A 24980-nucleotide genomic window follows, 5' to 3' on the forward strand; every position below is an offset into this window, starting at 1 on the left:
CCAGTGGTCATGAAAAGAGCTTTTCTTTCGTGACTGCTTCAACATTGAGTGCTCCTCTCTTGTTAAAAAAGTCAAGCATTTCCTACTAAAAATTAAACTGACATTTTTATTATGCTGCTGATTCCGCTGAGTGAGAAGACCTCAGACAAAGGGAGCTTGTATAAGGGAACTATTCACAGGAGGCACTTCGTTTCTTGGGAATGTGAAAAGCTTTACCTAGTGACAACTAAGGGCAGCAAAACAGAACAAAACTGAATGCAGTAACAGCGCCTCAGATTTCCCAATCTGAAAGCAAGAGTGATCAGTTACAGGCTCTGGCATTGACCCTTTAAAGGTAGGAGCTAATGAAGGTGAATATCAAACCATAGAGGGAGGTAGGTCAGGCTAGATGACGTGATATTTCCTCTTCTTAGCTTTTAATGCTATGATCGTTAAAAAAGATACAGAAAAAGGAAGACTGAAAATGTCGTAACTGCAGAAGAAACATTAAACAGATTGTTCCCTGCTAGTAAAAAGATCAGCAAGACTCAAATTCGGATGAAAAAATTTACGTCTTTGCTAATAAGTCAAGACTTAGAAATTACTATTTTGCCTAACTCGGTATCCAAACACAGCCCCTGCCTTGAGCTAATTTAGGATTAAAATGAAACAATTCTCCACTGGCCATATTTGGCTTTAAATAGAACTAGTGGAAATTATTTTTATTATCCATTAATTTGTTTGGCTACCTTTAGTCCTATGGAGTTAGATCCCGTTGCAAGGAGCTAAAGGATAAAATCTCATGGGGTCAAACACAATCTACTGTAAATGACATGGACACGACCACTTGTGCTGACAGTCACACTGATTTTCTTTTTTTTTCTTAAGCAAAGTCCAGCTTAGTCTTTTCAAGTACTTAATATGTGACTACGCTCAGAAGGAGATTTTAGCTGGAATTTGGGGGATGTTTGCACTTGTTTACTTCAGAAACCAGGCTGCATAAGCTAGGTATGTGGCATTTATCTCTTCAGAAATCATTTTTCCCCGAGAACTTATGCTAACAGATCAGGGGTTTTTATAGATCTACTTTCCTTTCTTACTAATTTTAAAGGCAATTTCTATTTCTCTAACTGGAAACACATTTAGAAATTATTTTTGTAATTCAGCCATTGTGTTTCCAACAATTTATCTGCAGTGGCTATTGCAGTCTTCAATATTTCTTACTCCTTTTTGCTAAGTATAAAAATGTTTCGTTTCGTTTTTTCTGTCTTTAATTGTTTTCTTTAAGACCCTTCTCTGGATGAACATTCTTGCTCTGTTACATGCTGCCATTATGTCTAGTCAGTAAAAAAATCTTTTTGTCCCTACATCTTAGCACAAAATTGAAAGATCATTAAATCACCCACTTTGAATGATAAGTGCACTGTAATTTCTTACTGATAAAAATCTTTAATCATAAAGAGACAAATCCTCTTGGACATAAAGCTGTCATTCACGAACCAAGTTTCTCTCAATCTTCTTAAAAAGCAGACAAACCAAACCAAACCAAACCAAACCTTCCTCAGCCTGGATTCACAGGGAAATGCTACCTCCCGGAGAAAATGGCAGAGCAGGCATGTTCATAATCATTTAATTACAGTACAATTTGAGGAGTCCAGGTTAAACTACAGGGATCTGAAAAATGAAAAGTCACATCTTAAACTTGCCTTTATTCACTACAAATTCTGTTCTTTGCAAAAAAATAGCCCAAGCAAAAGCACCCCCCAAAATCTATTCAGGACAGATGAAGAGTAAGAAAACGTCTATTCTTTTAATCATTGAAGCTGTACTTGCTTTTCTTCTACATCAGTCGATGGAGTTCAAAGGTCTTGGAAAACAGCCTGTGTGAATAGCAGCATAAACTATCTCCATTCAAAAGGAACTCTGTAAGAAACTGTTGTTTCTTAATGATGTTATTTGTATAAATAAGAAAGTTCTAAAGTTAGAGTTAAAAAATGAATTCTTAATCACTAGCGCAATAATTTCACCCAGAAAACAGTCGTCTTACATTTAGTATCACAGCAAGAGCTTTTTATACTACCTCCAAAAATATATGCTGGACTGAGTTTAATTACTTTCTTAAATAAATAAAAATGATTGCTGATGTGAAAAGATAGTGAGAATCAAAGCCAGAATAAATTTGAACTGCTGATAAAAAATAGATTATGCTGACCATACCCAAGCAATTATCTAAAATTAGCGTTAAAGATCTAATTATATGCATGCAAAGTTTCACATTATTTAAAGCAAATATATGTATATTCAGCATAATTCAGTTTCATTTAGCACTCACCACGCATCTATATGAAGAAAAACTACTTTCTCTAACCAATGAACACATCTTGACACAGTCATAAAAAATAATCTTAATTTCCAAGGACTGAAATCTCTTTTACCAAGACTTGGCAAATTCTGGAGAACGGACTGATAACTGTAATACACTGAAATCAAACGTCATTGAATGCAACAGTTAAGTGCCCTTAAACCGCATATAACAAAGATGACAAAGGCCAATTGTGCAACATTTTGGCTAGGAATTTGGGAGTGGGGTCTCTTTTGTTTTGGGGAAAAAAAAATGCTTTTCTTTAATTAGAAAATAGTTTAGAAAGCCATTTTATTCAAGAGGGGTGAACAGTAGACGATTTGGGGATTTCTTGGAGGACAGGCGTTACAGGGGCCTTTTCACTCGCCTTTGAAAACAGGCTTAGACACCAGGGCGGGTTCTGCGCTCCCTGTGAAGAAGCAGATCTATTGCCCCAGACCTTCCAAGACTATTTTGGGAGCCTGGAGTGGTGTTAGTGAAGGACTGTGAGGTTAAAACTTCTCCCTTCATCTCTGAGGCGAGTTCCTCATGACAGCTCCCCAGCTGACGGGTGTTTGCAGACATGGCCCGGAGGGGCCGTGCTGGCTGCTGTGACCCTGCCTTACCGGCTTCAAAGCAGCAGGGAGTAGCAAATCTTCGGCACATCAAGAATTCTTTCTTTCTCTGCATGTTCCAGCACACCTGTGATGCTCCAACCTTCCACAAGGCTTACACGGAGCCATGGGAATGACGCTGTGAAGGTATTTCCTAGAGGCCCGGCATTTATTCTATGTGTTTGTAAGGCTCCCTAAATAGAAAGCTACTAAGCTGAAATAACAGGAAGAGTATGAAGCAAAATACGCCTCCTTTGATACTATTTGACAATGTCTGGAGAAAAATTATGTTAACTGCAAACCACAACTAGCATTGAAGAAGACAAAACCTTTCAAAATACATATCAAAACTGAATATTCGTCCCGTTACTCTGAAGTCTGGTCTCCAGCGTTTGTGTTCTGAATCTCGTCTAGTGGCATCTTATAAGAATCGGCTCACAGAAGGATGGTAACTCAACAGTCCAGATTCTTGAAGGTCTTTCTCAGTCTTGTACCAGAACTATAAGGGTGAAATCTATCTAAAAATCTAAGTTTACCTGCCTAAAGTCAGTTGACGATCCTTCAACAGATATAATAGGGCAAGAGCCCAGTGACCCTTGAATCATTTAAAGGATACACTGTTAGGCTACAAACTAGTTAGGTATCACATTAAATGAATCGATTTTTTCTGCTTCGAATATCCATTTGCCAAAAAAAACCCAAAAAACAAAACCAAAAAAACTGTGAACCCGAGCCCATTTTACTGAGATTGTAACAAAAACCATAAAAAAATCAAACACAGTTTGACCTAAAATCCAATAATCTGGATAAAACACAACAACAAAAAAAGTTTTCCTGAAAATATTAGAAAGGAACAAATTCCAGAACAAGTTCCTGTATTTCATATGGCCATGAAATCACTGGTTTTATAAGTCTTTAGAATACCATGGTCTAGAATGTAGTATGGGAACAAAATTCAAAATGGGAATGATTACTGTTTGTAATTATTGGTATTGGTAATTATTGGTAAGAAAATACAGATGCTTGCGGAGTGACAAGTTCCTAAAACAGCAAAAAAGCACATAAAACTAGAACTCAGATAAACCCCATTGTGACTAATGATAAAAGAAATTACTTAGTAAACATGAAGCGTGACACTAATACTACTACCTTTTTTTCTTAGGCAAAACTCAAACAAGAACATCTCCTGTGAAAGTGGGAGATCATCAGATGCACAAGATATTAAACAATCCCTTCTCTGTCCATATGGAGGGCTCAGAATGAATGTTGGCAGTACACTGCCAAGGACTTGAGTATTTTCCAAGTGAAAGCGATAGTCAGAGGAACAATTTCTAGTAAGTGGCATGTGCTCATGTGCAAACCTTTAGCTCTTCATAATACAGATTTAGCTCTTAAAACTGCAGCAGCAAAGTTTATACCTCTAGTATTCGGCCCCCCTGCCCTGCTATTTTTGTTACAGTTGAGCATCCAGTGATTCAGGCCCCATTCTCCCATAATTTTCTTAAAATATAATTAAAACCTGCATCCATTCATGCTGATCAAAACTTTCAGCAACTTCTGCAAAGGCAAAATAGAAAACACAGATGAAAATACTTGACCATCTGGGAACATACAGTAGAATACGAACAACGAATGAAGCAGTAATATACAAAGAGCAAGACCTAATGAGCAAGTAAAATATGCAGAAAATCAAAGGCCTAGTGTAGAGCATTATGTTTGTCAGAAAAAGCAGCTGTTCTGGGAAAGCTGCAGCTCATGGCATCAAATCGTAATGAGTCAGCATCACCAATTCCCCACACCCTATCCCACAAGAGAAAGACACGCAGACTAACCAAAGATTCAAGTGTAAGGCTTAACTTCAGGTATGAAGCAAGAAGATGAGCAGTCAAGGGGAATACTACTTTGCAAAAGAATATAATTATAGCATTAGAGGTTTCCATGCTGATTACTCACCCTGATTTATATTCCTACTGGTGAGTAGTCACACTGATGTCAATAGTACTACCTACTAGCTTATGATCATCAAATTACGGGAGCTAAATTGGGTTTAAGATTCACCAAGGTTAAAGTAGTTCAAATCATATATAGAAACGATAATTTCTTAACAGCTAGTGCAAGAAAGCTATTTTGTGTAGAGTGGTTTTATTCCTACTGGCCTTGTTTTTTTATCACAAGCAGTAAAACTTCTATAAGCCAGAAAAGAGGCCTTTATTTCTGCACAGCTTCATAGTTCTCAGAAGCAGTGAGAAAAAAAAATTCCTTGGAGATTTGTCAAATTATATAAAGAATGAATATGTGTAAAGTAGAAAAGTTCCGTACCCCCGCTCCCATTTCTGAAGCAAAAATTTATCTGACTGCAGTGGATTCACTCAAAATCATTGTCACTCTCCAGGCTCCATCTTAACTGCCCCAGTGGTATGGATTGTTTTGTGGAACTGCCAAAAGAGCTCAAAAATGGTAACTCATGCCATATGAGACTACAAGGTGGGCTTGAAATTTGTGTTATTAAAAAAGAAAGATATGTGGATGTTTTTAAAATACGCTTTCCTTTTGTTTTGCTTTGTTTTGTTACGGGATGTGTTTTTCGAAGCTATGGTGTACACTCATGATATCTAGAAACTTGGGATTTGGAAACACAACATCCTACAGCTCTGGTTACAGATCGGATTAACTTGATTAACTTCCACCTACCCTCATCACCTTGGCAGCTGAAAGTTATAACATCTGTGATCTAGCAGTTCAGCTGCTCACGTTAGTATATACTCATATAACCTGCTCATCATTTGTTTCAGGCTAAAACATCTAGTCTAACCTAAATACTTTAAATAGTATCTGTTTGCTAACAGATTGGAGAAGAGAATAGTATTTACTAGGCTTAGAAGCTGGAAAGGACTTTGCATGGGGAGTGTACCGTGTATGTTCCTAGCTTTCTCTTTTTTTTCTGTCTAGTGGCATTTGAGATTTTCATGCAATGCTCTAATTTTCTAAATTGGAGCATTAAGAGAAAAAATTCACAGCACGTATAAAATAATGAGATTAGGTATCACCAGCCCTTTCATGTGCCCATAAGCAGTAGGGAATTGGAGCAATGAATTTGGAAGAGTAAAGTGAATGTAAAGATATTGCTGCTATAAAACCTATATTAGTTCCTTTTTGGTGTGTGCCTTGTTACAGTTGACCCAAAAGTACAGCAAGGGACTTGTGTATATATAAAAGAACTGAAGTCAGCTTTCTGCTCCAAGAAGACAGAGCTGGACCGACCTCAAACCTGCTGTCTCCGTGCTCTTCTCTTGGAGCAAAGGCAAGTTAGGGAAGTAGTAAAGTTCAAATGCTCGTGCTGTTCTGACAGGTCACAGGAAGGGGCACCTGCGATTCCCTCTCAGCAGAACAGCTCCCAACTCATCTCTGCTGAGAATAACAGTGATAAAGTTATTGAGCCCTACATTTAATTGGTTTAGGATTTCCTTACGCGTGGATTTTAATTTCCCAAACTAGAAGGACTTCTAGGTGAAAAACCATACAGCAATCCTTGTGAAAGAGAGTAGTAAATCAAAACGGGGAGCAGTCTCCATCCCAACATAAAAGACATTTCCTTTGGCAATGACAAATTTGATTCTTCCCAGTCAAAATACTTCCCCTACAAAACAGTACGTAGCACTAATATTACAGGGTCTAATTTAAGTGACATCCATTCAGTTGGCAAAATGATAACAACTGCACAGAAAGTCAGACTTTCTTTGCAGGCTTTCAGAGAAGATTGCAGTTTTATCTTCCGTAGCCTTGAAGTTCTAAAAAGAAGTATTGATATGTCATGAACAGCTTCAGAAAACCTTCTTTGGAATAGTGCTGTGAGCATTTATTGCCAAATTTAGGTTGTGTATCCTTTCGTTTTAGCAGTAATTAATGGTATGCACTCATCTATTAGCACTCAGCCTGTATTCATTCACATAAATTAATGAAAGGACTTTTCTGTAATTGAATGAAGTTGCATTACTACTACTGCTACTCCAGAAATGAGTATCAGGATGTTCTCACTTTTTCCCTGATTCGCATATTCCTTATCATAGATGTACCTACATATAGAAACGGCGGGACAAAGCGAACGATTCATCAAGAGAGCATGTATTCTGTAACAGAAAATGGCTTGTACAAGATGTCTCTAAGCTTGATGAATTTTTGTGATGATTTGTTCAAAAACCAAGTAAGAAACTGGAAGAAAGACGTAAACTGGAAGAAACTTGTTAAACATATAGACTATTCTACTGGTCTATTTGCTATAAACAAATGTCACATAAATTCAGGTATTGTGCCAGTGAATTAAGCTGGTTTCAGCAACGTTTCTTAACTCAGTGTGCAGTGTCGCATGAACACAGCCGTGCTGCTCCTAGCCCCACAACGGCTTCTGTGCTGCCAGCTCAAGTAACCCCGTACCATACTCCCCCTCTTTCCCAGTTGCAGGGGTAGTCAGCAAGCTCATCTGGCTCCTTTCCTGCTCTCACATTGCCCAAGTCAAATACAGATGATATTGGAAACTGAAAGTCCTCTAGAAAAATAATTTATAGTCTTAAATAATCATGTTTTAAAATATTTAATATTTAAATAATAACTTTTTTTTTAAAAAAGGTTAGACATACTCCCCATGGCATTTACTGAAGCTCCTTTTATAGTCTCTTTCCTATATAGAGGGAAGGACAAGTCCTTTCACAGTGTAATTCATCCCATTCTAAGAGAGTTGTCCAGAAAGCGTGATGAATTGCTCTCTGGAGATGTTTTTCTCTCTCCTAACTAGAGAAGCCTTGAAGGTCAGCTTAGTTTTTGGTGGCTGAAGTTAGGTGAGAGGAAAGCCACCTATGAATATGTTTTGAACTTCTCCAGGCTCACAACTTTGGGTTGATTATAGGGTTACAAGTAGGATCATGACCCTGAGGGATAAAATACAGCCAAAGAAGATGGGAAAACAGAAGATGAGAGGCAAAGGTGCAGATTATTAGTGACAAAAAAAGAGAAAAAATACAGAAATTAAAATACATTGCCATATCTGTACTTAAGCCTAAAATTTTAGGTGGCTTCACACGGAAGGGTAGGTTGTCTTCTGAATTAGTTAAATACTTCCCAGTCATAGGCACATCTCTAGCTTCACTTACTGCCTTTCAAGAAAACTCAGGGATTTCAAAAAGCAAATATTTAAAGTTGGCCTTCCCAGACGTATTAATGTGCAACCGATCAGTAGCCGAGGATCTGAGTCTAACAGGAAACAATGCCCATTCAAGAATATCTATGTTTCAGAAAGAAAAGCTAGCCTTTCCAGAACTCAGAGACAGACATAAAATCAAGAATAATTTGTAAAATTAAGATATTGTGGAATAGATATATTCTGGTCACTGGACTGTAATTCTAGGAAGAATGCAAGTCAAAACTGCTCTATCAAAGAACTGCAGGCTAATCCTCCAAAAGGAACTATATGTGCAACTATGAAACTACACATTATAATTAGAGAACTAATCTTTTCCAACTTGTTACAATTTTGGCAAAATTTTTGCACGAAAAGGCTTTACTTTGAGTTGGAGGAAGTCATAAAATGTTAACAGGGAAAGACAACCTACCGCCTGCCTACCACCAACAGATTTGCAGCCATTAACAAAATAATTATCTGGGAAATACTAATGCTCTTGTCAACTTACTCCTGCTTCAGTCAGATTTCGGTCTAAACAGGGAGTAATAAATTTCAATGGTTTGTTCTCTTCCATCATCCATACCCGAGAAGACTTACCACAAACATTGGGGCTTTCACTGAAATCACTACAATTTGATAACGGCTCAAGGAGCATTAGGAAGTATGAATGCCTAATTCAACTTGAATAAATCAGATTTTTAAGGACTTCAGCAAGGCTCTTCTAGTGTTATAGAAACCTACATAAGGGTTTGCTTTGTAAAATAAGGTGTAAAAGCTAGATTAGATTAAGTTGAGTTATCGTGTTAGTGTGTTGTTTCTTTCAAGAATACAGGAGCAAACATGATAAAAGTCTCTGCCACAAAGACTTAAACAGGAAGAGCAACAAAGGACTGGTAAAATAAAGAATCTTTGAAGTAAACAGTATGTCAAAAATGAGTATTTATGGGAAAGTGACAGATATCTGCTTTCATATGAAACATGATTCCCTGAACTAAAACATTCGTCTGCTCCCTTGGACATTAACTTACTTTAGGCCTTTGCCACAGAATCGAACACCTTCTAAAAACAAATGGAGACAAAGTGGTGAAGTGGTGTGGGAAAGCTATACTATTGTTCACTGCGCTATATCTATTACGTGAAAGGAGAGAGATCTTCAGTTTCCCAAGCTGGCTACTTAGCACTTTTTATAAAACATTAAATTCACTGAAGGTTTCTATTATTAGTACCTCTCTCTATTTCTAAAGGCTCCTAAGCGTTGCTTTTTAACGTCCTAAAATGAAGTATAAAGATAAAGCCTATCAAGGGATTTAGTTGCTGCTTTGGATAATGCCAAGTTGAGCGTTCAGGCACCACTAACACGTTCCAGCCCTCGAGCAACTGCAACCCAGTATGTCCAAGCTCATGGTGCTCATGTACCAGGTCCCTCAAGCCCTGACCCTACCAAGGTTCTCGGGGCATGAACTGACTTGCAAGAGGCAGCGGTGTCACCCCCAAGAAAACACCAATACTTTTTCTGAGAACATGCTTACCAGAGCAGATATCTAACATGGGGGAGGGAGGAGGAAGGGAAGAAGAAGGAAAAAAATAACAACAGCAGGAAACAAGACTGTTTGAAGCTGGAGTAAATGAAATTCTCTCTTGGGAGACAGACAACCACACTGTATCTGATCTATAGAGAGTATTAGATTTGAGACTGTCTGCATCCCAGGAGGTTCCCATTAACCAAAAAGCACTTGTTATTTGGCAAGACAACTTCTTCATTTTCCCCTCTTGGAACTCTTCAGTTTGCTTTTAAATATTTATTCAGCCAAATAGCAAGCAATTGACTCCACAGACTGATGTTAGCCCACTCTTCTGTGAACGAAGGGGGTCAGGTTTAAATTCCTCCTCCATTAGCTATTTAATCAATTATCTAAATTGGCAAAGTTTCAAGAGGAGAAAGTCGCTCACTTCATCCCAAAATAACCATTCAGTCAGTAGTTAGGGCACATTTCTGACCTGAAAGTGCCTGTAAGTGAAATTTTTTCTCCAACTTAGAAGTGTGGGTATGTTTTGAAAAGGCCATCCACTGAAACGGTAAGTGCTCTAATTACTGGATATTTGAGCATCAATTAGCAGTATGTTCTAATTATTTTGGAGAAAAAGCAGGTCTAGCTTATATGCTTACTTTCAGGGGACAGTAGGCACTTCCCCAGTGCTGAAAGCAGATGCCTTTAAGGTGGAGGCTGTAGGTGTATTCCTGCCCCACCATATTTCCTTGAAGCTATCCCTCCTTCTGCTTGCTGGTTTCTCCGAATCCCACTCTTAGTCATCTATTTCCTATGCTTTGCACAGGAAGCCTAACTCAGGGTAGAGAACAAGTCTTTATAAACAAAGTACCTGTCAGTTAGACCTTGCAACGCTTGATGGTTGCGTCCAAAAAGAAGTTTGGGTACTAAATAGCAGAGCAATTCATTACTTCACTTTTGGTGTCTTGTCCCCATATTGGATGAAGCATCCATATTTAAACGTTTATGACACCATCCCCCAGGAAGGTGAGCAGTACAGACTGGGTAGTGGGCAACCTGCAAACAGAGCAGAGCGCTATGTATAGTCATGACACTGAACAGGCAGTTTGATACAGAGGGGAATGCTAATCAGAAAAGTCTGTTATTTTTAAACTATTTTTTTCAATTTTTTTAATTTTTAAAGTTTTAAATTTCACTTAGCCAGAAGTTAAGCGCCCTGCTTAGGATTTGAAGGATGTGCATCTATCTGTCCAGGCTTCAGATTTTGTTAGTAAAGTAGATATTTATATTTCTTTTTTCTTTTTAGAAACTGTAGGGAAGACAAAAAGAAATTAAATAAAGATTTTATTTTAAAATAAGAAAAGTGCTGGTGCTCCCCTGATAACACTGTGATTAGACGTGCTATCCAAAATGTTGCCAGCCTGGGTTCAGTTGTGCTCATTCCCTGCTCTAGCTGTGGCACTGCAACCTGCTACTCCCAGAGACTGTTCTGAGATAAAACACTGGCCACAACTGTAGGAAGCCTTAAAAATTTATTTGCTTACACAGAAGAGGTGAATGACTCTTTAGCCTAGTGCCTGACAGAGCTGCCAAGGAAGGGGTACCTGGTTGAGGTACTTAGTCCATGAGCTGGCACAATGAAAGATTTACACAGTCCTTGATTTTTTTCAGTCTTCAGAAGACTTAAGGTTCTTATCATAGAATGATAGAATAGTTTGGGTTGGAAGGGACCTTTAAAGGTCATCTGGTCCGATCCCCCAGCAATGACCACAGACATTTTCAAATAGATCAGGTTGTTCAGAGGCCCATCCAACCTGACCTTGAATGTTTCCAGGGATGGGGCATCTACCACCTCTCTGGGAAACTTTTCCCAGTGTTTCATCACCCTCAGCGTAAAAATTTTCTTCTTTCTGTCTAGACTAAATCTACCCTTTTTGAGTTTAAAGCCATTACCCCTTGTCCTATTGCAACTGGCCCTGCTACAAAGTTTGTCCTCATCTTTCTTATAAGCCCCATTAAGTACTGAAAGGCAGCAATAAGTTATCCCCAGAGCCTTCTCTTCTCCATGCTGAACAACCCCAACTTCTTTTCGGGACATACACAAACAAAAATTTTAAGACTACAAACTGAGTTAGGAACGGGCAACTCCAGGGCAAGGTGGTGGTGGAGTTTGCTGTTCAGAGCCTAGGAGACTGCCATTTGACTGGGAGAAGCAGTGTGGGTTTACAGCGAATCCCAATTACCATACATTATTTTGGTTTGCAAAGTATGTGTGAATTAGATTTCTTTTGAAGCAAGGCAAATTGAAAGCTCTGCTTACAGTCTGCACCGAATGTACTATAACCTGCAGTGGGGACAAAAGGATCTGAACTACTGAGTCCTTTGAACAGCCTCAGACTACATGCAGGGTATTAACATTTGGTCCAAGACACCAAACTAAATCTAGTCCATGGTAAAACACATCGATCACATACCTTAAATATACCTCTGCACCAGCTGCTTTGATCTACCGGTCTGCTCCTATTGTGCTGAATTACTCTCTAATACAGACAAATACATCCAAGTCACATTTCTGTTGCCTAAAACCATTAATGTGTTTAACTGTAAGTCTCTGCGTGGATTTTACCCTCAATCATCACAGGTAATTTTTAGTGAAAACTTCAAATTCCCTCTTTTTTTTTTTTTCCTGGGGCAAATAAAATAACTTTTCAATAATTAAGTAAGAAGCGATGATTTGGGAAATGATGCAAAGGAAAAGATGGAAATTAAGAACTGAAATAAAACGAATCTGAGGAATAAAAGAAACAAAGGCAGGAAGAAAGTGTCACACGAGTTAAGGATAGATCAGTAATGCCTAAGATGGAACAGATTAGAAAGGAAAGCAGGTGGCAATGAAGCAGGAAGAAATACTATTTTGAAGTAATACTTTGCAGAAAGCTTAAAAAATATATGTATCAGTAGATAGTGTAGTTTACTATCTAGCCCGATCAGTGACTATTCTCTTAATTCTACACCAGCCTTTTCTCATTGCTGCTGAAATAGCCTGTGACTGTGTCTTCCCTTCATGGCGTCAAAAGTGTTGTCCATATTTTGGGGAAAATCTGTGTTAAAACAATGCCGTACTGTAGGAAGAGGCATGGCTGGAGCTGGGGACTGTGAACCTAGTGCCTCAGCTTCCATTTCTGACCTTCAGAGAGGCATAATTCTGGAGTCATTTTTTCTACTTACCTGAAAACTACAGATAATCCATACCCATTACACAGCATTAAGCACTTACAAAAACGGGGCAAAAACATCAAAATGACTTATTCCATAACAACCCAGGGAAAGGAACAAATATTACCTGCATAGTAATGTGAGCAAAAAGAATTACAAATTGGGCCAATCCAACAAAGTTCAAGAAAAGGGATAAATTCATAAATCCACCACAGGAAATTGCTCTATTAGGGAAAAAAAAAAAATAAAAAAAAATAAAAGAAGCTGACTTTCAGGGAGGAAGATTTTAACCAGGTAGGGTGACTGAGAACAGCTGCTATTGTGGACGAGGAGGAATAGGAGTATATGTGTATGTAAGTGTGTGTGTATATATATCTATATGTTTATTCTTACTTAAGTGTGTGTGTGTATGTATATGTATACATACACTTAAAAACATATAGTTAAGACACAGTTCAGCGGGTTAGACTATTGTCTTTATATACCTTAACACAGAGAGCTGCAGGTTTTCCTGCAAACATCCAATAGGATACCATATTTTTTCCTGTAGATCTAGAGCTTTCCTGTAGATCTAGATCAGAGGAGGATGAAAGACAATTTGATATTTTTACATCAAAACACCTCTCGGAATTGTGCAAATTCCAAGAAAAAATTGTTTTGAAAAGGTGAAAAATGTATATTTTTTCAAGTTTCTATTCTGAAATAGCTTTCCACTGCAGTGGTTTTTTTCATCAAAGTAACACAATTATTTTGGTTTTACCATAGTCAATCTTCTAAATGTATCTACAACTAGATTGTCCTACAAGCAGAAATGCTGACTGAAAAAAATAACTCCTTTATATGTAGAAACGTTCAACTTATGTTTTTGTTTTTTTCAGAATAGAAAACCAGTGAAACTGTAAAATTTCCCATAAACAAAATTATATTTTCATATGTCTGAGTGCTTCATTACTAACTATGCAACAGACTCATAACATTTTTTTTTCCCTGTGTATCTTAGGTGTTAAGGAAAACAGAATTTGTTCCTCAGCAATGAACATTGTGCATAATATGGTCGCAAAATCATTATTTGAGAAAGTGAGTTGTCTCCGCAGCTGGTCCGTTTTGCCTCATAACCAGATTGAGAGCAATGTAGTGATCTGAAAGCTAATTAAATTTAGACCTATTTGAAAGTGTCGAGATGATGTGGGAATGAAGCAACCTATTTTAATAACAGGTAGTCTCACAGCTTCAAGTTGTGCTTCTAAGACCGGCATTTGTCTCCACATTTTGTAATCATATCTTATAAATGTGAAAAAAATGGTGACTGCTGGTATCTTCTCTGGTTACCCACTGCTGCAGTTCACAGGTTTTGGTCAACTACTTATTTCCTTTTAGTGAATTAAGTTGACTTATTCATACTGTGGTTTATATGTCCACACACCCCCCAAACATTTTCCTAATTATTTAATTGATTGCCTGAAATTAAATTACTCCCAGGCTTAAGATGAATATTATCAACTGGGTAAAAATTCCCAGCCCCGAGTTTCATTGCATTGCTGCTGTGTTTCTCCTCAACACGCAATTAGTTTGGAATTCCTTCCCATTGACTATTGGTACCACTATTGGCTTAAACGTCTCTTGTCTGGAAAGATCTAGAAACCAGATATAACTTGTTATTATAGTTTTTGTTGGTTATGATCACTTTAACAACACAAATGCTCTCAGCTGCTTGCATTTGCCTGCTCTAGGATACCTGTGGAAAGAAAGAGGCTCTTCATCTCAGTGGGGCCTTAAGGAAACACATTTAATCTAGCGATGTGCATTCTAACTGCCAAATTATTTTAAAATGTTAGTTTGAAATCTTCTCGTTGCTTTCTCCTTAAATATTCTTTAGTTAGAATCTCAAATAGTGCCAGCTTGCTGCAAGAGGGCACGCTGGCCAGTGCTGGAGGCCCAGAAGTTATGGAGGGAAGAAAGTGCAGGAAGGCAGGTACAGGACATCCCAGCTCAGAGAGGTCAAGTAATGGGTGATTTTTGTCTGTGTCCCACAAGAAGCTTTGCTGGGGAGGCAGCTGGTCATTCCTCGGCTCCCCACACGGGCTGCACAGCAAGGGTGGCTGGCAAGCAGCCGTAGGGGAGGCATGGAGACCATCCGAGAAGTTGTTTGATTCCTTCCCTGAGCTCCTCACCTGCAACTCTTGTATCAGTGCTAATATAGGACATTAGTTGTTGCTTAGTGTAGGTGGTTGAGGCGGATGTTTTTTGGGGCAAGCTTTCTCACTTAAAATGTTCCTAATTACTGCAAGTTCTAGAATGAGCAAGTTTGTTATACCCCAAAATGGCATTTGTTGGATATTATTGCATTTTCTTTCTCCATTTAGCTAAATGGTGTTGCTTAAAGGCCCTTTTTTAAGTCTGGTTATTTGCAAGAAAGTAATTAGCATTTGTGTCAGACCAGGTTTACTTCGTTATACTTAAACATTGGCCTTTAAACTATGGGTATTTAGAACTGCTGAATAATAGTCCTAGGCAGTTAGTTTGGGAAAATCTTGTATTGCCAGCTTAAATAAAACGTAAAATTGGTATAGCCTAGGTTGATAGCCTTGGCTGCTTAGCTGATAAATTTTATTCCAAACATAAAAATATAGTCAATAATAATAACTGGATTGCTTTCTAAGTGCTGTTGGATGTCCTCCCATTCCATTTAAATGCAATATTCAGCAGTAATGACCATAAAATATTTCCCTTTTTGAATTCTTAATTTCAAAAGTTTATGATTTTCTATTTTTTCAAATTAAATTAGGGATCTTCTACTATTGACCCATACTAATCATAGAATCATAGAATGATTTGGGTTAGAAGGGACCTTCAAGAGAATCTAGTTCCAACCCCCCTGCCATGGGCAGGGACACCTCCCACTAGACCAGGCTGCTCAAAGCCCCATCCAGCCTGGCCTTGAACACCTCCAGGGATGGGGCATCCACAGCTTCCCTGGGCAACCTGTTCCAGTGCCTCACCACTCTCGTAGTGAAGAATTTCTTCCTTATATCTAATCTAAATCTTCCCTCTTTCGGTTTAAAGCCATTACCCTTTGTCCTATCACTACATGCCCTTGTAAAAAGCCCCCCTTCAGCTTTCCTGTAGGCCCCCTTTAGGTACTGGAAGGTCGCTATAAGGTCTCCCTGGAGCCTTCTCTTCTCCAGGCTGACCAACCCCAACTCTCTCAGCCTGTCTTCATAGCAGAGGTGCTCCAGCCCTATGATCGTCTTCGTGGCCCTCTAATGCCACTTTTGATTTCAAAACATTAATTATTTCTATAGAAAAATAATTTTGATGGAGAATTCCAAATCAAGTTTTACCATCAGTTCTACCCTCTCCCTCTAAGCCAAGACTTCCACTGCTTTGTCAATTCTCATAAAGTCAGAGTACTTGTCACATGAGTAACTTGATGTATACAATCAGCCAATTTACTGGAATACACACAGAAGTCTTTCTTCTTCTGTAGTTTAAGTCATTGAAGAAACTTCACTGAAATCCTGTTCGGTCGGAATATGCAGTTACACTGAAATCACAATGCCCCACAAAATTGAACTAATTTTGCAGAAGTCTTGGTTTGAAAGAAAAACCTCCAAAAAAAAAAAAAAAAAAGAAATAAAATATTCAAATTGTTTCTGACATGTTGGGATGTGTATTACAATATTCTACATTTCAGTCTATCCAAAACCATTCGGGTAAGAGACTTTGTTTTTTGAGGACTTGTAAATTTGTGTCTTTCATTTCAAAAGGAGGCATTTGTAATTTCAAAAACCTCTGAAATGTCGCCCTGATAAGCAGAGAAAACTGGCTTTGTTGCTTTATGAGCCTGCTTCACCCCGTGGTGTCTGGCATGGTCTACTTGCCACCTGCATCCATCTGTCCTTGGTTAGTAATCTGCTCTGGGTACTGCTGTTGGTACCTGACTTCCTAAGATGTGGTGACTCATCTGAAGAAAGTCTTAGAATATACAGGGAGGTAATGCTGCTTTATTATTTAGAAGCTATTTTAAAATAATTTGGACTTCCACCCATTGTCTCCATCTGGGGTGAAAATACGGGTGAAAAGAAGCCGCGGGAGGAACTGTGGGGACATGTAAAGACAAAAATGTAAACAAGATGTGTAGTGATTACCTTATCTTAAGTACGGGCAGTTTCAATCAACGTAGTTTAAATCACCAACTTGAATTGTAGTTCAAATGAGTAAGAAAGAAACCATGTATTAAATGACTCTGTTTAATTGTGGACTTTATTTATGCCTTTTAGTTAATTTCTTAAAGGATATTTGAACATCACTAACTCTTAATCATTAAAACACACTAATCAACAGTCAAATATAAGTGTTATACAAAATTTGGAACCAGTTTTTGCTAATCACAAAGCCACCTGCCTCTGTCATTTGTTCAGATTATTAATTTCTGCATTTTAATATGAAAAATGATGACTAATGTTTTAATATTAGCTAGATACTTTGGGATGGGAACTGATATAAAATTGAAGTGCAGAAAATATTTTCTAGGATTTGTTTATTAGGTAAATAAAGCAATAATAAAGGTGCTAGATAAATACAAAATTTAAAAAATACTTGCCATACTTAAAAAACCCACACTCACTTCCTAAATGAAAAAAATAACTTTGAAGGAAGTATATCTTTTACGTCATTGTGTCCTTCAAAGTTTAGACCTTATAGATCTCTGATTCTCACTTCCATTCTAACACTGAAATGGGAAAACAAGTTTTCCTGCAGTTTCAGTTCTAACACACTTTCTCAGTTTGAAACTGCTGTATTTGCTGTCCCGGATAAACTAAAAGGAAGAAGACATCTGCAGAAAATATAAGAGACCTTTGAACAGCTGGATTATCACTTAAATATTCATTTTCGGTATTCAATTGGTGGCTTCCTTTAGTTCAGTGCCTTTATTTACACAATAGGTTTAGGTGTAAAAACAACTGCAATAGTTTAGGTTTATTTTTTTTTCTTCCAAAAAATAAGCCATTATACATAAAAATCCATTATAAAGAATAGATTTTTGTTTGTTATTTGACATTTTTTTTCCCCTGACATTTTCTGCTGCTGAGTGGCAGACATTAGGGGGGAAAAAAACCAACACCCCAAACATTGGTATTGGAATGTTTTAGTTTAGCCAGGTATGGGAGTGCGCGGTTAAATCATTGTCTAATGTCAGATCAAAAATGTAGCAAAATATGGTCACGAAATATGAACAAGTATGAGGCATTTTGCTCATGGATTATATATGTATTCCAGAACCAAATATCTGACAAAATGGAATTGACAGTCTCCCCACAAAATATTAAAAAGGAAACAAGCATGAAAGCTTCTTTCAAAATGAAAGAAAAATATTGGTGTGTTATTAATTCATTTCTCTCTGCTCCGGTTTGTGAAATAGAAACATGCATTTCCAGTAAGATATCCTTTAAGGACTAAATGTCTCAAGGGACTGGTAATCACATTTTTGGAGCCTTTCACCTCTAGTTCACTGATTCAAATACAGCCAACATGCAGTAGTGACGGAAAATCATTGCGATTTGAAAGCTGGTTTGTGGCCCGTGTGAAATGAACTGGTTATTTCACTCCATTTCTTAGAGGATCTTGGAAACACACGCGGCACTTTCGAAAGCAGCAGCACTGAGAATACCGAGCTCCTCGCAGTATCCGGCCAGGTCCCCACGGAGCCACAACCGGGGCCTGTTTCTTTGAGGACGGCAGAGGCCAAGGCTAACAAATAAAATCCCACTCCAGGCAGATTTTCTCAGTGCGTTGGCCACCTGGAGCAAAGAGGTCCTTGGCCACCTGGAAGATGTCGGTGGGCAAACATTTTCTCCGTGTCGAGTACCCAGCCAAGCCGGGCTGAAATGGCAGCTCAGTGTGGGGCCACCGCACTGCAGTGCTGCTCCCTGTGCTCCACAAATGCTGGGTATGAACACAGTCTAATTTTCCATTGCTGCCAATCTGGTACTTTTCATTAGCATTAAAGATACTTAATTTAGGGGGAAAAACAGCAGAAAGACACCACAGAAATGACTGGTTTTTGAGAGCGAGAGTACATTGGTCTTTTTTTTTTTTTTTCACTCCGAGGTACATACCTAGTAAGGAACAGTTAATAAATCGTCCTTTGTCAAGATCATTCCTATCATATTCTAGCAAAACCTATCTGGCAATAGTTTTCCTCATTAGCTACAAATTATCTCAGTTCTGTGTTTCCCAGTGAAGGCTTTCGATTGTCTCCTTTACGATTTCATTTCCTTTACGTTAGGGACTTTTCTTCACAAGAGGTATATCTCTTTTCAAGAAAATATACACATCATCTTTTCTGAGCATTTAATATGTTGTATTAGGAGCTTCCTCAGAGGAAAGAAAGAAAAGTCTGTCTTCATTAACCACTAAGTATAAAGTGGGGAAATTAAAACATTCGGATGTCATGTCAGCTATATACATTGTCTTCTATGATGTCACATTTGATTTTCTTTTTTTATGACTTTGACAGCATCATATTAAAAATTTGATTGCACAATGACAGTACAGGCTTTGAATTATTCAGCTTACGAGTGCACTCTTACAGGAAGACTATTTTGTATTTCTTGCCATTTCTGAAAAACTGACATTTTAAAAAAATGTAAAAGGAAAGGGAAAATGATTGCTAATAACTAATTAATAACTCACGCTTGGCAAAGGTAACCTCATTTTAATAGAATATCACACAAATTAAAACCAGATTAAATATAGCACGCAGCGTATTTCAAAAGTCACTTGAAACATAATTCTCAGGATGACATTTTGGCCCCAGTGAAATCGATGGCAAGACTCCAATTCCGTTTCGGTAGAGCCAGGACTTCCTCCTAACCGAAGAAAGCCCATACATTTCCAATCTGGTTTTAGTAACTAACTGTCAAAATTCTTGTGGTATGCAAGAAAATTTTCTTTACCCATCCCTTCTCCCAGCATACGCTCCAGCTATTAACGCTTACTGAAGGCAGTGGGGCTTTTCCCATCCAACTCCCATAAGGGAGTCAGACCCTTAAAGCTGGAACCTCTTGGGTAATTTTCGCAACAGTCTAGCGGCGTTTATACTGTCTACTTCCCTATAATGACTGGGTTCTGCCAGCTTGCTTTTTTGTTACATTTTACCTCCGTCCAATGTTAAATAAGTGCAATCGTTTGTCTCAAATAATTTTGTAGCAAAATCAAATTCATTTGTATCAAATAACTTCATCTGTAACCCTTTTCAGAGTGACCAAATTTGTATTTTCTTCATTGCAATTTAAGGTTATTTTTAAATCACTATGGATATTTTTAAAAACACTAAAGTTGGAAACATCTGCTCTCCAGCTTGATTACATTCAGCTAGACTTTTCATATCAGAACCATAAAACAAATAATGCCATTTTAAGAAACATGTTATTCCTACCACCTAAAATGAAATTTTAGTGGTATCAGATATGAAAACATCATTCAAAGTCAAACTCTTTTTCCAGTAAACATGACTATTATTTAACTAGTTGGGCCCAATAAAACTGCCCATAGCCATACATACATTATTCTTTCTCACAGGAATTATTTCAGCTGAGCTGTCTGGGCAGGTAAGAACTATAGGCTTGAGTACAGCTCGGGAGGGTAAAGCGTGGAATATTCCATACAAGACGCAAAATAAATCCTTCTAGCTATGGCAATGGGGAAAAATACAAATGATCTTTTCACATCCTAGTTCCTCAAAAATGGTTAGCAGAGATGCCTTTGATTCTCCTCACAGCACCGCCTGGGGAGAACCTCATACCGATTTAGCTGGGATCAGAATCGTGACCACAGTTATACCATGAAATGTGCCTGTATTCCCTCAGAGATATCTGAGGTTTATTCAAGAGTTCACTTTGTCATTAAAAATATATATTTTGCTGTTCTTCATCCCTCTCCTAACATTTCTCTATTCCAATTCAAAGATGACAAGAGTGCCTGTTTTCATTACAAGCAATGAAAATTAGTTACGGATCGCTTACATTACATTATTTTAGTTCACCTATTTAACCTGAACCTAGTCTGTTTCAACACAGGAATCATCCTGGGGCATTTTTTCATTCTTAAATGAACAGTTACACACTGGTGTTGCTTTCCTACTGATAAGCCAAACTTATTTCAAAATGTACAATTGGAAACATGATATCACAATTCAGTAACATTTCATCCTGCAATATCTATGTCAGCCTGCAAATATTCTGCCGGAAATAAAAACGCTGGGGCTTGCCGGACAAAATCCTTCTGTTCTTGTCATTTACTGCTCAGCTTCTACTCAGGCAAACTCCAGTTGAAGACAACAAATGGTACCTATACAAGCGCAGAGTAAAAACTGCAAAATAATATAGCCCTCTACCAATTTCATGTGTTTTTAACATCCGCCCTCATCAAAGGCTTCACGGTTTAAACACTGTTTCCAAAAAACACTATTGACTAAATTGAAATCAGAATCAGAGCATTTCCCTTCCAACTACTTTTGGTTGACTGAGAACAGGCTGACCATTACAGGTGACAGAGAAACTTATTTCCATAATAACCTTTAAATCTTACTGTTTCACGCTGCCACCAGCTGTGGCAGTTAAGATGTGATGAAACCTTCCTGATGAGTCTTACACAGATTCCTCTCTGTATTGCAAGAATCATCCTGTAAATTGCACAGAAAAGCTAAATCTACAGAATTACAAGCTTTCCCTTCCCACAAACATTGTGCATTAGTTGTATGTAGAACCGCTTGAATCCCTTTACCCAGTGTAATGCAGGACTAAGCAGTCCTCTGCAGGAGAGAAGGATGCTAGGAAAAAGTACAAATGAAACACATGAAAAAAACCAACGCAAAACCAAGCAAAAACTCCAACAAAATTTAATAAAATGCAGGAATTCTGTAAAAAAAACATAAAATGACGTTTCCCCCCATCCTCCTTCAGTCTTAAGTGTTATCACAGCACCAGCTTCTGGAGAAGGGAGTGAAGATTTAGTGTGAATCTCATATTTGTACTTGTTGGCTATTTGGCAAAGTGGCAAGAGGTTGCTCTTTTTTTTCTTCTTTTTTTTTCTTTCTTTTTTTTTAATTTCTTTTTATTTTTTTTTTTCTAGAGGCAGTTTCCAGGTCTTTAACATGACTCTGAGCCAGAGATGCTAAATAAAAGAAGGGGGAAGCGCTGCTGCCATAACAACCCTTCGACGGGGAACTATTGGGATACAGATAGTTACTACACTACCTACAACCAACCGTGTGCATCATGACACATAAAAACCAGAAAACGCGTTTCAACCACAGCATCCCATCTTTTGCCCTCCCGGCTCTGGGCAGCGACAGCAAAACAAGCACAGACTTCTTCCCCCCTCCTCCACCACCCCGGGCTTTATTTAATTAATCATTGGGGGGGGGGGGGGGGGGGGGGTGATGGGATGGGGGTGTCAACAAAGTCCATTTGAGCGCCGAGTTCTGCACGAAGCCGCCCCTCCCGCCCCCCGCGGGAAGGGCCGAGCTCCGCTGCACCCGGCGAACCCAGCGACGGCTCCGGCAGGGGGGCCAGGACCGGGACCCTCCCCCTCCTCCTGGGGGGCGACTCCGGGAGAGCAGCCAACTCCGGTTGCTCACCTTCAAATGGTCCCTTGCAAAAGTTAAGGCGCTGCCCCCTCCCCCGAGCCGCCCCGAATGGGAGGGGGCTGCGGAGGGGCTGGAGAGGGGGGTATCAAGGGGCTCCTGGCCCCGGCTGGGGAGCGGGGCTGTCCGGGTGTCCGTGTGCGCGTCTGTGCGTGTGCCAGACCCCCGTGGGAATGGGCAGCCGTGCCCGGGAGGGGCAGGGAGGCGGGAGAACCTTCCCCCCGCAGCCCCTGCGGAGCCCCGGGGACACCCCTGCTGCCCCGCGGACCTTCCGCCCCCGCGGGGAGGGCGCAAGGCTGGGCCGGGACCCTCGGTTCCCCCGGGGACGGGGGCAGGGGTGAACGCGGTGCCTCCCCCCCGCGACACCCCCAACTCCCCCAGCGCTCATCCCCGGGGCCGCTCCGGGATGGGAGGCGGGCGGGAGGGGGAGGATAGAAGGAGGGTGGTGGTGGTGGGATGCACGGCAGGTGCTTTTGGCGGGGGGGGGGGGGGGGGGGGCAGGGCCCGGTGACTCACCCGTCCGAGGCGGGGGCTGCGGGTGTGGCGGCGGCGGCGGCGCTGCCCCCGGGGCGCGGGGGGCGGCGGGGCAGGAGCAGCAGCGGGTGCGGGAGCAGGGGGGAGCGGCGGGGCCCGGGCTGCTCCTGGGCGCGCTCTCGCTGCCCATCCCCGGCGCTGCCGCCGCCGCCGCCGCCGCCGGAGGAGGATGCGAGGGAGAGTCAGCCCCGGGCGCGGGAACGCGCGGCGGCGGATGGCGTGGGGGGGGGGGGGGGGGGGGGGGAGGCGGGGAGCGGAGCGGGGGCGCGCAGCGGAGCGGGAGCAGCTGGGAAGCGCGGGCGCTCGCTCCTGCAGCCCTCCGTCCCTCGGCCCTTCTCCCCTCATTTTCTCGTTCTTCCATCCCTTCTCCCTCCATCCCTCATCCCTCCATCCCACGTCCTGCCGCCCCTCCGTCCTTCACCCCTCCATCTTTCCATCCCTCCACCCGTTATCCCTCCATCCCTTCACCCGTTATCCCTCCATCATCCCTCATCCGTCCATCCAACCCGCCGTCCCTCCGCTCCCCCGGCCCCGCGGAGCCGCGGTCACCCCCGCGTTTTCTCCCCGCCCCCCGCCGCAGGGTAGCCCCGGAGCCCCCCGGGGCCGCGGCGGGCGCGCAGGCAGCGCCGGTGGGCGCGGGCGCGCTACTGCCCCGCCGGCGCGTCCCCGCGGCATTCCCCCCCTCCCAGGAAGGGTGACCTGCTCCTCTGAAGGGCAGGAGCTCCCCATCTCCCCTTCCTTGCTCACCGCCCCCGCCCCAGCCCCCCGGGGAAAAGCGCTGGTAGCCCTTGCCTATCCGGCTCTTCCTTTTCTCTCTCTTTTTTTCCCACCCGGCCGGAGGAAACAAAACCGTGCAGTGGTAGGGAAAAAAGGCGGTAAACAAGAGGAAAACAGAAAGAGTACGATAATGATTGACTGTATGAGAAATAAACCGTACGCTGGAGTAGTTATTAAAAGCAGTCTTTCAAGCCTGCTCCTGAAACCTAAAGGGCTTCCTGGATCTTTATTTAGGATCAAGAGTAATTATTTAACATTAAAAATGAAAGAAACAACAGCTCAAAGTGCATTGTCTAAACAGGAGACCTGTAAATCAAGTATGTCAAATAAACGAGCACACCAAAAGCTGGCTATCAACTCTTTATCCTTGCTCTGAACTCTCCCTGCATTATATAATGTTGATAAACTGCTGCGAGTACGTTTGGGGAAAAGATATAGCGATGATGAGAACATCGTGCTATTTATTAGAGTATGTTAGGAGCCTTACCTGCCAAGGAGTTGTTTCAGAGGTTCATCTGTGCGTTTCTCATCAGCCCTCCAAGCAAACAATTTACTAGATGCTCAACGCAGACATACGATTCCCTGGTGTCAGTGTCTCTGCCCTAGATGTTTCTGAATGGCTTGTGGATTATTAACTTACTCTGCTCTTCTGCTCTGCCTTGTACCAAGAGCCGTGCAGGTATCAACAGCTCCCACTTGTGAAGCCAAGGAAGAGAGAGATTGGGTAGATTTCCACGTAGCTCCACATTTCCAACTGCTGATTTGCTGTAAGGGCTACAGTCACTCAGAGAATTGGTCTGGTCTTCTAACAGGTTTATTCCAAAAAAAGAGGCCTGACCCAAAGTTCACTTAAGACAATACGAATATTTCTGTAACCACGGTGGGAATCAGTTCAAACCACTGCGAGCTCACTGTTGGCGTGAAGGTATTTCTGAGTGCCACTGTTTTAGTAAGAGCTAGTAAGAACTAGTAAGAACTCACTGGGAAAAAGAAAAATTACTAAGATGTGCATCTTTTTCATAAAATTGCTGAGAGAAGGTCAGGGACTTGCTTCTGCTCCCCGGCAGCTATTGGCAAAAATATGTACTAGAAGGCAGGTTACAGCCCCAGGCTAGAGGACATCCTCTGGTCTCTGTAGGTTCAACCAAGCCGTCAAATACAGTAGGCAAGGGGAGAGAAAGAGGGGGCG

At 40.7% G+C, this 24980-nt stretch overlaps 1 protein-coding gene across 3 annotated transcripts in view; it reads right to left on the reverse strand.

Annotated features, from left to right (window-relative positions):
- FUT9 (fucosyltransferase 9) overlaps positions 1–24474 on the reverse strand; it is a 113793-nt gene extending 89319 nt beyond the window's left edge. For 2 of the 3 annotated variants that reach the window (XM_063329941.1, XM_063329942.1), the window contains exon 1: positions 24279–24474. Coding sequence is in view for 1 of the 3 variants with exons in the window: in XM_063329939.1 (XP_063186009.1) it covers positions 22997–23390 (394 nt within the window). In the remaining 2 variants the exon portion in view is untranslated. Of the gene's footprint in view, positions 1–22996; positions 23741–24278 lie in introns of those variants that run through there. The other variant, XM_063329939.1, reaches the window with a different exon arrangement.
- Positions 24475–24980: the final 506 nt, after the last annotated feature.

The sequence above is a fragment of the Chroicocephalus ridibundus genome, chromosome 3 (genome assembly GCF_963924245.1).
Source record: "Chroicocephalus ridibundus chromosome 3, bChrRid1.1, whole genome shotgun sequence".
Classification (NCBI taxonomy): Eukaryota; Metazoa; Chordata; class Aves; order Charadriiformes; family Laridae; genus Chroicocephalus; species Chroicocephalus ridibundus.